Source organism: Eriocheir sinensis, unplaced genomic scaffold (genome assembly GCF_024679095.1).
Source record: "Eriocheir sinensis breed Jianghai 21 unplaced genomic scaffold, ASM2467909v1 Scaffold379, whole genome shotgun sequence".
NCBI lineage: Eukaryota > Metazoa > Arthropoda > Malacostraca > Decapoda > Varunidae > Eriocheir > Eriocheir sinensis.
In genome coordinates, this window is record NW_026111697.1 from 290,412 (window position 1) to 304,116 (window position 13,705).

The window sequence follows — 13,705 nt, forward strand, 5'->3', positions numbered from 1 at the left end:
ACAGAGTAAAAAAAAGGGCCCGCTACTCGCCGCTTCTACAAAAGTTGAAAGTAAAGAGTAGCCAAAAGAGAGGTCAATTTCAGGTGGAGAGGTGTCTTGATGCATTCTTCTTGAAAGAGGTCAAGTCATAGGCAGGAGGAAATACAGATGAAGGAAGACTGTTCCAGAGTTTACCTGTGAAGGGGATGAGAGAATGGAGATGCTGGTTAACTCTTGGTAGATTATCGATGCAAATCGGCATGTTTGCGGTTCATATAAAAAGACAAGGTTTTTTTGTATACACAAACATTCAAATACATCGCTGAAAATATAAGTTCGTGAGTGGACAGATGGAATGAAATGGACTATAATGACTGATGTGGACTTGCATTCATGGATGGGTTGCATAATATGAATTTCTTTAACTTAAAATTCTCATGAGGAATAATGATAATAGGTGCACTTGCATTTTCAGACTATGAAAACATACTAAAGTATAAAAAATGGTATAACACATTTTACAATATGATGGCTTATGCACATCCTCTCCAGCATCTTGAGGTCTATTTGTACTATCTTATCTGGCGCGAGGCATATTTTTGATGGCCTTAGTCGTGCCTCCCCCTTCAGTACAGCAGCCTTCAGTCCACACGGGAACAGCTCTGTGGCTTGTGCCTCACAATACACTCACTGACTCATCCTGTTGCTTTAACATGAAACCCCACCTTTGGCAACAGCTTGTAACCCCTTTGGGCTGGCTACAAGTGGCTTCCCTTAACCATCCTGAGATAATGTGTGTTCATAAACACAGTGTCTCTGTCCTTTGCTCGTTTGTACAAAACTTTATGTGATTCTCGACTCACTCGGCTCAGCCTTTTTGGTAAAAATGTTCTCTTCTATGCATTGTGCTGACCTGACATGTGAAGGCTTGGCTTGAGAAAATGTTGCACACTGCTTGTGATACTTTAGATAATTTATACAAGTGCTGTTGGTTACTCCAGGTTTTCATGCAGTAATAGAAAGCAACTACACCTGTTCCATTTTTTCCTTACGGAATAATGAATTTAGTTTGTGGTAAATTAGATTTTAGTAATCTTTCCATGAATGCAAGTTTGTCTGAAACATGAACAGAATGTGTATGTTATGTATATATTTGTATAAAAGTATATTTAATAATTTCTTCTTTCTCTCGGTACATCTACCTATCTATTCATCCATCTACTATCTATCTACCTACCTATCATGTAATTCATATTTATCTTTCCCACATATTTAATTTAATGTTAAACAAATTGCTGGGAGTTGGTGGGGTAAAAAGTTTTTGCTCCTTGTCCAGCAGCAGCTGTCGTCACATCACAAGACTATAGAAACACTTCTGAGAGGGAAGTCTGCACCAGTGTGGGTGTGAGGGGCTCACTGACTCTATCCAGCAGCTCATAGTCAGATTCCTGGAGTTCAGACATTGAGTCGTCAACGCCTTCCTCCTCCAGGGCAGAGAGGAAGGACAGGTCCGACACGCAGCTGTAGTCTCTGCAGTGGAAGGGGCGGCGGCTCCTGGGGCTGCCGAGCCTGTTGGCGTCCTCGATGACAGAAGGCATGTTGGATATCTTCAGGGCTGACTCTGGGCAGTCATCTTCAAGGTCCGAGACAATGTAGTATTTAGACGAATGATCAAGAGTCAGGTCTTGGCATGAGTCAACAGATATATTATTTGCCAGGAGTATTTCCTCAAAGCTGCAGGGATCATCATTGTCCTCGTCACCGTCTGGTGTGTCCCGGCCGTCTGGACCGCCCCGGGCGTCCACACTCAGCAGGGGTGTGGCAGCAGAGCCTGGAGGGATAACACACACTCAGTCAGCTCAACAGTCATGGTGTTTGTTATCATGGAGCTGGAACTAGTAGTGATAGCTAGTTGTGCAGTAACTGCTTGAATATCACTGGTGGAAGTAGCAGCAGCAGCAGTACCAGTAGTAGCAGTAGTAGGAGTATAATAAAACCAGATCGGCGAGCCTGTTTCGGCGTTGGCTCCCGCGGGTCCTTTCCTCCCCTCTGCTCTGCCACACAATCCCAACACTAATAAAAGCCCACCGTGGTTTAATAGCGAAATTAAACAATCAGTCAATGAGAGAAAATTGTTTTACAGGTTAAAGAAAGAACAAAGCACGCCCGAGAACATTAGACTCTATAATGATGCCAGGCGACGAGTAAAAAGACTAGTAGGTCAGGCAAAGCGTAGATATGAAGAAAATATTGCAGCCAACTGTAAAAATAACCCGAAATCTTTCTTCAGTTACATAAACAACAGAAAGGCGATCAAAAGTGGTATTGGACCTTTAACAAACAGCGACGGTGCACTAGTGACTGACAGCCAACACATTGCAAACCTCTTAAACAATTACTTTTCCTCGGTGTTTAATACTAACAGTCTTCCTCTCGCTACCACCAACACCAGTACTATTGTAAATCTCGAGCATGCATTGCCTAATTTTGAAATAACAACCGATGAAGTCCTTAAAGCTCTCCATTCACTTAAAAAAAATAAAAGTCCTGGACCTGACAAAGTATATCCAACTCTGCTGAAAGAAACGAAGAGCGAAATACTCTCCTACCTCACAACCGTATTCAATATGTCCTTGCGACAAGGCATCGTCCCTTCAGATTGGAAAAAGGCTAACGTGACACCGATTTTCAAGAAAGGAGACAAAAAAGTACCAGGTAATTACAGGCCCATTAGTCTAACTTCGGTTGTAGGTAAGCTACTTGAGGGCATAATTAGAGACAATTGTGAGTTACCTTGAAAGCCACTCATTGATTGGGGACTCACAACATGGCTTCCGAAACAAAAGATCCTGCCTATCAAACCTATTAACCTTTTATAACGACCTCTTCACTGTTTATGACGTAACCAAATCACTGGACGTAGTCTATCTTGATTTCCAGAAAGCGTTTGATAAAGTCCCGCATCATAAATTACTTTACAAATTAAAGCAAATAGGTATTGACGGTCAAGTAAACCAATGGATCGCGAATTGGTTGAGCAACAGACAACAAAGAGTAGTGATTGACGGATTTAACTCAGAGTGGGCGCCTGTCACTAGTGGCGTCCCTCAGGGCTCGGTCCTTGGCCCAGTGCTCTTCATTATTTACATCAACGACGTGGATGTTGGACTCAATAACCGCATTAGTAAATTTGCAGACGACACAAAGATTGGTAACTCGGTTCTCACTGACGAAGACAGGCAAAGCCTCAAATAGTATTTGCACAAAATTTCAGCTTGGTCTGATAGATGTGAGATGCCCTTTAACGTATACAAGTGCCAGGTCCTTCAAGTTGGAACGAGGAATAAGAAGTTCTAATACTAAATGCGCTGCGTTAAACTCAAAAGAGTTCAATGCGTCAAAGACTTGTTTGTCAAAATCGCGTCAAACGTCAAAATCTCACAGCAATTAATCGATGCAGCAAATAAAAGCGAACAGAATGGGCTTCATTAAACGAAACTTTGTATTCAAGAATAAAGATGTAATACTCCTGCTCTACAACAGTTTAGTCAGACCCCACTTGGAATATGCGGTACAGTTTTGGTCCCCCCACCATGCAAAGGATATTGCTAAATTAGAAGGTGTTCAGCGTCGGGCAACGAAAATGATCCCTTCCTTGCGCAACAAATCCTACGAAGAAAGGCTTTCTGTCCTTAACATGTTCTCTCTTGAGAAACGTCGCCTCCGAGGAAAATTGATCGAATGTTTTAAAATACTTAATGGTTTCACGAATGTAGACAGATCAACATTGTTTATGATCGATGACAGTCTGCGCACGAGGAACAATGGCGTAAAACTCAGATGTAGACAAGTAAATTCAGATTGCACCAAATTTTTCTTCTTCACCAACGTTAGAAAAGTGAGAATGGAATAAGCTTCCACCATCAGTGGTCCAGTGTAACACGATTGACTCCTTCAAAAATAAGCTCGACCGTCACTTCCTTCAACTTAATATCAACTAGAGTAGAAATGCAACGTTTTGGAGTCTTCTGATTAATGTAAAATCACTTAGGTTTAAGGACAGACCACCAAGTCTGGACCATGGGGTCTGTGTGGTCTGATTTTCTATGTAAATCTATGTAAAACACCTATATTTTCCTTTCATATGCTAGCTATAGCTAACATAGGGAGGAAGAGATAGGTGTTGCAACTGTGTGGCAGAGCAGACAGGAGGAAAGGACCCGCAGGAGCCAACACCACAACACTCGCCAATTTGGGTTCACTATAGTAGCAGAGTAGTAGTAATAATGAAAACAGTTCAACAACATGGTCTCAGTTAGTCCCATGCAATATTTGGCACCAACAGATTTACCAGCAAAAGGGTTTTCCGGAAATTTCCAGTTGATTGCCAACAAATTTTCAATGCTTGCTTGCATGATAACCAATGTTACGGGTGAACCGCTCCATGGGTGTGGCGAGGTACACTCTACGGGAACAGTCTACCATGTTTACATTACTCACCGGCTCCCACGGTGGACAGTGCTGCCACTCAAGGGCCTTGGCACATCACAACCCTTGCTCATACACTTTGATCTGCTTCAATAAGTTGCTCCCTCAATGACCAAAAGAATTGTGTGTCCATCACGTGACAAAGTTGAAGTACATGTTTATATTTGGTTCTCTCCTCTGCTGCACCTCTCAAATATCCTACATCACCATACTAGTCATGTGTTGACAGGATGAGTGGTGAGCTGCTACTCACTCTTCCTGCCGTGGTGAGCTCCTTCCCTCACACACACTCACTCCTCCTTGCTCCTCTGCTGTACATCTCACTGCCTGCATCACATTACTAATTTTCATATATATTTATTCATTTATTTTTTGTTTTACCGAATTTTGACAAGCATTATGCGAGTTCTACAATCAGTTCTAAGTCTGTTTATCTTGTATAAGAGGCGAGCTGTGACAAACATCATAGTAATGTGTGGCACGAGAGCATGTGTGATTGACAGGCCATTGTCATGAGTCATAGAGAAACCCAGCCAATCAGGAGAGGCCTGACATATATATTGCCAGGCACCAGAGAATCACTTCATTTGAAGAGACTACTGAGGAGCCCCACAAGGGCAGATTTGGTGCCAACATTTTTTATATATATTCATGACACAAATTACAGTATAGGAGAAGAAAGCTGCTTAAACCTGATTGTAGATGCAATTACTCAAAGAAAATAACATCCACAACCACACAAAAAGTCTCACATGGCAGCAGTGGCGTTCCCTCCATGGGGTCGTCTCCGTGGAAGAGGGAGGTGCCCTGGCTCAGCATCAGCAAGTCTGGCGGGGCGGCCGTGGCCCCCTCGCTGCCGCAGCCCACCAGCGTGTGTGGGCCGTGCATGTCATAGTCATCCCAGTGGTAGCCTAGGATTTGGGAAACACAGACATATATTACCAGGCTTTCTGACACTGAGCCACATGTGGGTTTGTTGACACAGATCCACATTCCTCAGCCTTCAGTGTATGTCAGTGTATTCACAGCGTGCTATAAAGATTTCTACGTGACAGTCCCAGACCCATGATGCTGCAAGAGCTTTCTCCACATGCATCACAAGATGGTGAATATGATGTATGGGATACCATGCAAAAAAAATATTAATCTAATACTGACTATTACACTTAAAGTTGCAACACCTCGTTTAGCCTAATTCTCCTGCAGACTTTTATGACTTTTGTAAAACACACAAAAGGAGGAAATTATATTACTACTAAAGTATGGGTAGGTACCTTTCTTCTTCTGCTGGCTCGGTGCTGCATGCAAGGAAAACAGAAGACACGTGAGTGGTCATGTCCCAGAGGCTTATATTTACACTGTGCATTCTCCCTTCTCTCAACCTGGGAAACTTACTTAAAATTACAGAGCAAATTCATTATTATAGATGAGGTTCAAAAGTTATCATATATATATATATATATATATATATATATATATATATATATATATATATATATATATATATATATATATATATATATATATATATATATATGAAACTTTTGTAAGTTGTAAACCCCAAAAATCAATAAAATTGTGTAAATCAACAAAAGCACTAGCTTCATAATAACTATGTACTACTTTGTTGCTCTTTTGGCTGTGTGATGAAAGAGTGTCTGTGCCCGTCAACCACAACACAATACTGTGTCAGTTAGCAGCAGCTGAAGGAACAGATCACAAAGTTACACGGTGATGAAAAACGACAGCACTCTTCTTCTTAAGATATTAAAAAGCACGTTACTATCACCATGTTAACTTGTATAGTTTGTCATGGTAAGTGCTACTCAAAGCTGAGCCTCAGAAGACCTGCAGCAGTGGCCGGTTATCTCAAGCAGCACACGAACTCAGTCGGGTGAGTGTTGGCACAGCGCTTCATTGCCTCTCAGAAACCCTTTGGCTGTCAAAGCCATGGGGAGCCCTTGTGTAGGGTCCACACAAGGCAGAGACCTGGCTCTCAGGGCCATGCAACAGTCTTCTGGCGTGGTCACTGTCAGCTGTAATGGCCTCTGGAGGGTAGTCTAAATGTGCTGGGGCCCGGCGAGCCAGGAGGTGGGGGCTGGGGAGAGGGGGCACGGCGGGGAGACCTGGCGGCTGGCCCCTCACTGCACCCGCCAGGATGTAAAGTCTTGTCATGAGAGTACGCTGCAAAAACCTTCACACTTCCCTCCTTGCTGTGAGGGGAAGAACCTAAGCCCCTTACAGAAAGGCTTTTAGTGTTTCCTTGGACAAAATCAAATTTATGCAGATCATAAATTAGAAGCTGGCACCAAATAAATACATGGAGTGAAATTTAATAGAATTTTCATTAGGGTGCATTAACCAAGTCAGTGTTAAGCAGGCATGCTATTAGTGCCATCAGTGGGTGACCCATGCTGCAGCAGCACAGCGTGCCACCGGGAACCTCTGTGCAGTACAGGAGCTGGGCACTCCTGGCTGGCACCACATGATGCAACCCTGGGCCATCACACAAACAAAACTCCTGCCATGACAGATTAAAAAGGAAAGATTTTTTCTGAAATACATATATCTATATATGTATATACTATACTGTGTGTGTGTGTGTGTCTCTCTCTCTCTCTCTCTCTTACACACACACACACACAAACAATGGTGAGGGACATGGCAGATAAGAAAAAATGTCATAATGTTTGGTGTACAAGAAGAAAAACACAGTGAAGACTCAGAGGGAAAGTTGTGAGAAGAATGGAGTGAAAAGTGTATTGAGAAATTTGAATACTGAAGAAGAGGAAAAGTTTGAGGAAGAAGTAGATGAAATAACAAGATTGGGAAGGTATGAGGAAGGAAAGAACAGGCCATTAAAGATTAAGTTAAGATCCCAAATGACAACAGAAACCATCCTAAATAGGTTGTGGAGATTAAACAACTCTGAAGTATACAAACAGATATATGTGAGGAGAAATATGACGGAGGATGAAAGAATGAAGGAAAAAGAAATGATAAATGAAGTGAAAAAAAGGAATGAGGAAAGATCAGAGGAAGATAAGAAGAATTTTTTTTGGAGAATGAAGAAGAAAAAACTGATGAAGTGGTGGATAGGAGGCGAAGAGAGGGAGTAAGGGTGTTGATATCCTTTCCCTTTCTCCCTCCTTATTTTCACATATTCATTTCTTGCCATCTTAAAGTCTTCTTTATTCCTCTGGTTCTTTTCAGTCTTTTCCACGCTCTGTCCCTTTTTTTCTTTGCGCCTGCACATCTTGCATTAAACCAATCTTGCTTTCCTCTTTCTATTGGTTTATATAATGGGACATTTTTTGACTCCTGTCTCATATGCCTCTATGAAAACATCATACTTTTCCTGCACTTTGCTTGTTCTTTTTAACTTTTTCCAGTCCAGTTTTTTGTAATATTTCTTGAGATTTTCTATGTCCACTTTCCTGCAGTTTCTCCTTTTTCCTTTGTATGATTCATCTTCCTCAGTGACATCCTCATCGGTTTCCAACTCTATTATTGCATGATCACTTTTTCCCGTGGGACACACATATCTTAACTCATTTAACAGGTGCACTCCCTTCGTCAGCCCCAGGTCCAGTCTTGGTGGGTCGTCATCACTCCTGTATCTTGTATTTTCAGTCACCCACTGCATCATTAAGTTTTCCGTAGTTAGTTTTAAAAATCTCTCTCCCCATGCCCTGTGTGTGTGTGTGTGTGTGTGTGTGTGTGTGTGCAAAAGATGTAAGGTACCAATTTCTTTTTCTCCTTTCTCATGCTGAAGATTGACTTTATGTCTTGAATAAAATAAATCCATTAATCTGCACAAGTTATCAAAGCTGAGTTAATATTTTCTTTACTTATTATTTAATTCTCAGAAATCAATGGCAAGTCAATTTTTAAAATGGCAAATGACGACTGAAACACGGCAGATATACTTTTTGAGGAGTAGCTAAGTTAGGGAAGGGGGAGGAAGGAGGGGAGTGAGAGGGAGGAGTGGAGGAAGGGTGGGAAAGGAAGGAGATAATGGAGAGGTAGGAGGAGACGGAGAGGAGGGAAAGGAAGGTGATGAAGGAGGAGCAGGAAAGGGAGGAGGAGGGAGAGGAGAGAAAAGGTGGAGGGGAGGGAAAGGGGAAAGGAAGGGAGATGAGGATAAAGATAGGGATTAGGATGAAATAAGAGAGAAGTACAGATGGGAAAATGGAAATAATGATAATGGTAAAGAAAGTAATGATGAAAGAAATGCCTATTGAGAAGAAAGCTAAAAAAATAAAGAAATAAAATACAGGGGTCTGGAAGGGCTACATTAACCTGGTAGCAGCGACGGACCAAATTTGTGGCTATACAGTGTAACAGCAACGGGCCAAATTTGTGCCATGATATAAACTCCCAAAATAGATGATACATAATCTGATCACAAATGCTTTGATATATATTATGAAATGGTTTGTGTGAGGGGTGATTTTTTCTCATTTTTTTCGCTTGGTGGGACCATTAAGAAACATGATTCCCGCTGCTACCGGGTTAAGAATGTCATACCTGAAGAATCGTCTGAAAATGGAGACTGCCGGGCCGGGGAGGTGTGGGTCTCGCCGAGGTTGGTCACCAGGTCACAGCCCACATCTGAAGAACAACGAGGACACATGAAGTTCTGGTCCTCACAATCTGACACACCCCCAATGCCTCAGATACACATAAAATAGTGCAGTAAGGAGAGGAGACACTCAACAGGGAAAAGGGGATCAAGTTGCAAGTTATGATATAGTTCTGGTCCTCATGGTTTGGTGCACACCCAACGCCTCAAGTACAAATAAACACAGGCCAGTAATGAGAGGAGACACTCAACAGGGGAAAAAAAGGAAAAGGCCCCAATTCTCCCCAAGCCTTTGAATAAATTACTCCTAAATTGGTGACCTGGCCATCCCATTCTTAAGGCAGTGAGGTTCCCCAACATCACACTTGACATTTAATTTCTTAGGTGATTCGTCAAAAGTTGAGTGTAGAAATCTCTGGAGACAAACACTGACGATCTCAGGGCAAGAATCACAGCTGCCATTGAAAGCATGGAAGTGTTGCAGTGTACATGGCGGTACATAGAAAATATAAATTAGTATGATGATATTTCCATATGTTTTGGCAGCTACTGCTCAGCATTCCCTTAGAAGGGTTGCCACAGCAGATGTGTAAACACATGCAGTGAAGAAGGGAAAATACTTAAAGCATCAAGCTGCCTGTGCTCCTTGTACTGCTCTAGGGCTGTGAGGTAACAGTGAATGGTGAGGCGGTGAGCTGATGCCTTCTGTAACGCTCACCTTGGCAGGACTGCTGGGCATCACTAAAGTGGCTATGTGTCAAACTACTAGCTATCACTTTAGTAAATGGGAAAATTAATCAAGGCCTTTTTTTACCTTCATTCCCTGTGCATGCAAACTTTTGCTCTATGGGCCTATGACTCACTCCCCACAAGTCACCCCTGCTCACTGGGATGTATCTGTAAGAGACAACTCTTGGTGAGGCAGAGCACAGGGAGGCCAACAAGTCTTGTGCCCTGAGGGAAATGACTGACCCTGCCAAGACTTATTTCCAATGGTAAGGGAGCTGCTGTGGAGGCCTGGACATTTCCAAACCACTGGCCACTATGGTTATGAAGTCGTCCAGCACTGGGGTAGTACTGGCACTAGGGAAAAGGCCAATGTTGTACCAATATTTACAAAGAGGGATAAATAAGCTGTGTCTAATTACCACCAACTGGTTTAAAGTCAGTTGTAGGGAAATCATTTGTGTGTTACAGCTAGAAATATTCATGACCACCCAGACAAATACAATCAGATTACTGACTTCCAGCATGGGTTCACGAAGGGTAAATCTCATCTCACTAACCTTATGTCACTACTCAAAAAGGTGCATGAAGGGGCAGGAAAGGATGAAAATTATGATGTTGTTTATGTATCTCACTTTAAGTTGAGCATTCAAGACTTAAATAAAGTCAAAGCACATGGGACAGAGGGCTAAGGTTTGGGGTGGATCAGGAGGTGACTAAGAGACAAGACGCAGAGAGTTCAAGTAAACACAGATAAATCAGACTGGGTGTGTGTTACTGATGGCAGCCCACAAGGTTTAGCTTTAGATCCATTGCTATTTACTATTTACATCAATGATCTTGACTGCAGTGCAACCAGTGACATCAGGAAGTTTGTGGATGACACATAAATAGGACACTGGCATTGCAGGGCGACCTAAATGCACTGTACGAGTGTTCCCATAAATGGATGATGCACTTCAACATGGAGATGCTGATAATTTTAACCCGGTAGCAGCGACGGGCCAAATTTGTGGCTTTACTGTGTAGCATCGATGGGCCAAATTTGTGCCATGATATAAACCTCCCAAAATAGATGATACATAATCTGATCACAAATGCTTTGATATATATTATGAAATGGTTTGTGTGAGGGGTAATTTTTTCTCATTTTTCTCGCTTGGAGGGACCGTTAAGAAACATGATCCCCGCTGCTACCGGGTTAAGTGTAGGAAAAAATGGTCTTCCAAATAGTTCAAACAAATAATGAAACCAAATAGTGAAAACAAATAAATAAAACAAGTCTTGGTCACTCTAGGCATGTGTGAGCCCTGACATTCAACCCCCAAATCAATGTATTACTGCCCTGAACCACACAATTTTTATTTTTTATTTTTACAGCAAGGGAGGCAGCTCAAGGTCAAAAAACAAAAACAGCAACAAAAAGGCCTGCTATATGTACACTGCTTTGACAAAAGAAAAAAAGAACGAGAGGCCAGAAGCGAGGTCAATTTTGGGTGGATAGGGGTCTTGATACTCTCCACTTGAAAGAGCTCAATGCAAAATAGTCTTGGGCTGTATTTCTATGGGCATCAGCAACTGGCAGTGCAGAAGTAATCCTAGTTGTATATTTGCCACTTGTTAGACCCTTCCTGGATAAGACTGCTCAATTTTGGTGCCCCTATTACAGAGAGGATACAGTTCTCTTAAATTAGTACAGAGGAGAGACTAAAGTGATCCAAGGACATAGAAACGAGCTGTACGGGGTGACTGAAAAACTTAACCTGGTAGCAGCGACAGGCCAAATTTGTGGCTTTACTGTGTAGCAGCGACGGGCCAAATTTGTGGCTTTACTATGTAGCAGTGATGGGCCAAATTTGTGGCTTTACTGTGTAGCAGCAACGGGCCAAATTTGTGGCTTTACTGTGTAGCAGCGACGGGCCAAATTTGTGGCTTTACTGTGTAGCAGCAACAGGCCAAATTTGTGGCTTTACTGTGTAGCAGCAACGGGCCAAATTTGTGGCTTTACTGTGTAGCAGCGACGGGCCAAATTTGTGGCTTTACTGTGTAGCAGCGACAGGCCAAATTTGTGGCTTTACTGTGTAGCAGCGACAGGCCAAATTTGTGGCTTTACTGTGTAGCAGCGACAGGCCAAATTTGTGGCTTTACTGTGTAGCAGCGACGGGCCAAATTTGTGGCTTTACCGTGTAGCAGCGACGGGCCAAATTTGTGGCTTTACTGTGTAGCAGTGACGGGCCAAATTTGTGGCTTTACCGTGTAGCAGTGATGGGCCAAATTTGTGGCTTTACTGTGTAGCAGCGACGGGCCAAATTTGTGGCTTTACCGTGTAGCAGTGACGGGCCAAATTTGTGGCTTTACCGTGTAGCAGTGATGGGCCAAATTTGTACCATGATTTAAACCCCCCAAAATAGATGATCCACACACTGATCACAAATGCTTTAATATATATTATGAAATGGTTTGTGTGAGTGATGATTTTTTCTCATTTTTCTCGCTTAGAGGGACCATTAAGAAACATGATCCCTGCTGCTACTGGGTTAACATATTCTCCGGAAAGCCCTAGACTGTGAGGTGATTTATTATAAGTTTTCAGACGGGTTACAGGGATGAATATTGGCAATTTAGTAACCTTCTCTGACTTAATGAAAGCCTAAAATCACTTAACTCGTATGGGGTGAGATTAAAAAGCTTATATTCTCTGGAAAGCCGTAGACTGTGAGGTGATTGATTAGAAGTTCTCAGATGGGTTACAGAGATTAATAAGGGACTTAATGAAAGCCTAAAATCACTTAACTTGTACAGGATGACTAAAAAAAAAAAAAAATTAACTTACATATTATGGAAAGCCATAGACTGTGACGTGCTTTATTAGAAGTTTTCAGATGGGTTGTAGGGATTAATAAGGGCAATTTAGTAACCTTGCCTGACTTAGCAAAAGCCTAATTCACTTCACTTGTACGGGGAGGACTAAAAAAAAAATCAACATATTCTCCGGAATACTGTAGACGGTGAGGTGCTTTATTATAAGTTTTCAGGTGGGTTACAGGGATTAACCTGGTAGCAGCGACGGGCCAAATTTGTGCCATGATATAAACCCCCCAAAATAGATGATACATAAACTGATCACAAATGCTTTGATATATATTATGAAATGGTTTGTGTGAGTGATGATTTTTTCTCATTTTTCTTGCTTTGAGGGACCATTAAGAAACATGATCCCCGCTGCTACTGAGTTAATAATTACTGAAAGCCAAATTTACTTCACTCATATGAGGTGACTAAAAACCCTCAAATTATATTCTCCAGAGAGCTGTATAGACTGTGAGGTGATTTATTATAAATTCTCAGATGGGTTATAGGGATGAATAAAGGTAATTTAGTAACCTTGCCTGACTTAATGAAAGCCAAATTCACTTCACTTGTACGGGAAAAAAAAAAAAAAAATTACATATTCTCTTTAAAGCTGTAGACTGTGAGGTGATTTATTAGAAGTTTACAGATGGGTTATAGGGATTGATAAGGGCAATTTAGTAACCTTGCCCGACTTATTGAAAGCCTAAAATCACTTAACTCATATGGGGTGAGATTAAAAGGCTAATATTCTCTGGAAAGCCGTAGACTATGAGGTGATTTATTAGAAGTTTCCAGATGGGTTATAGGGATGAATATTGGCAATTTAGTAACCTTCCCTGACTTAACGAAAGCCTAAAATCACTTATCTCATATGGGGTAAGATAAAAAAGCTTATATTCCCTGGAAAGCCCTAGACTGTGAGGTGCTTTATTAGGAGTTCTCAGTTGGGTTATAGGGATTAATAACGGCAATTTAGTAACCTTGCCTGACTTTCCTAAGGCCAAAAATCTCTTCATTCAGGCAGCTGCTTCCCATCAATCATGTTCCTCCCTCTCCTGCCACCTCTCTTACACC

At 41.9% G+C, this 13,705-nt stretch overlaps 1 protein-coding gene across 1 annotated transcript; it reads right to left on the reverse strand.

Moving 5' to 3' along the window:
- Positions 1–324: 324 nt before the first annotated feature.
- LOC126991988 (uncharacterized) lies at positions 325–9,727 on the reverse strand. The gene is made up of 4 exons (XM_050850635.1): positions 8,998–9,727; positions 5,742–5,765; positions 5,220–5,378; positions 325–1,810 (listed from the first exon to the last, which is right to left on the reverse strand). The coding sequence occupies exons 1-4, from the start codon at positions 9,101–9,103 to the stop codon at positions 1,341–1,343; spliced, it is 759 nt and encodes a 252-aa protein (XP_050706592.1). The 5' UTR covers positions 9,104–9,727; the 3' UTR covers positions 325–1,340.
- Positions 9,728–13,705: the final 3,978 nt, after the last annotated feature.

What these genes read in the sequence shown, in the direction of transcription:
- LOC126991988 (XM_050850635.1), bottom strand. Translation starts at nt 9,103, where the DNA reads ATGTGTCCTCGTTGTTCTTCAGATGTGGGCTGTGACCTGGTGACCAAC. An exon ending in ATTTTCAGACGATTCTTCAG is followed by an intron (nt 5,766 to 8,997) that starts GTATGACATTCT and finishes CCTTGCATGCAG; the next exon opens with CACCGAGCCAGCAGAAGAAG. An exon ending in GAGCCAGCAGAAGAAGAAAG is followed by an intron (nt 5,379 to 5,741) that starts GTACCTACCCAT and finishes CCCAAATCCTAG; the next exon opens with GCTACCACTGGGATGACTAT.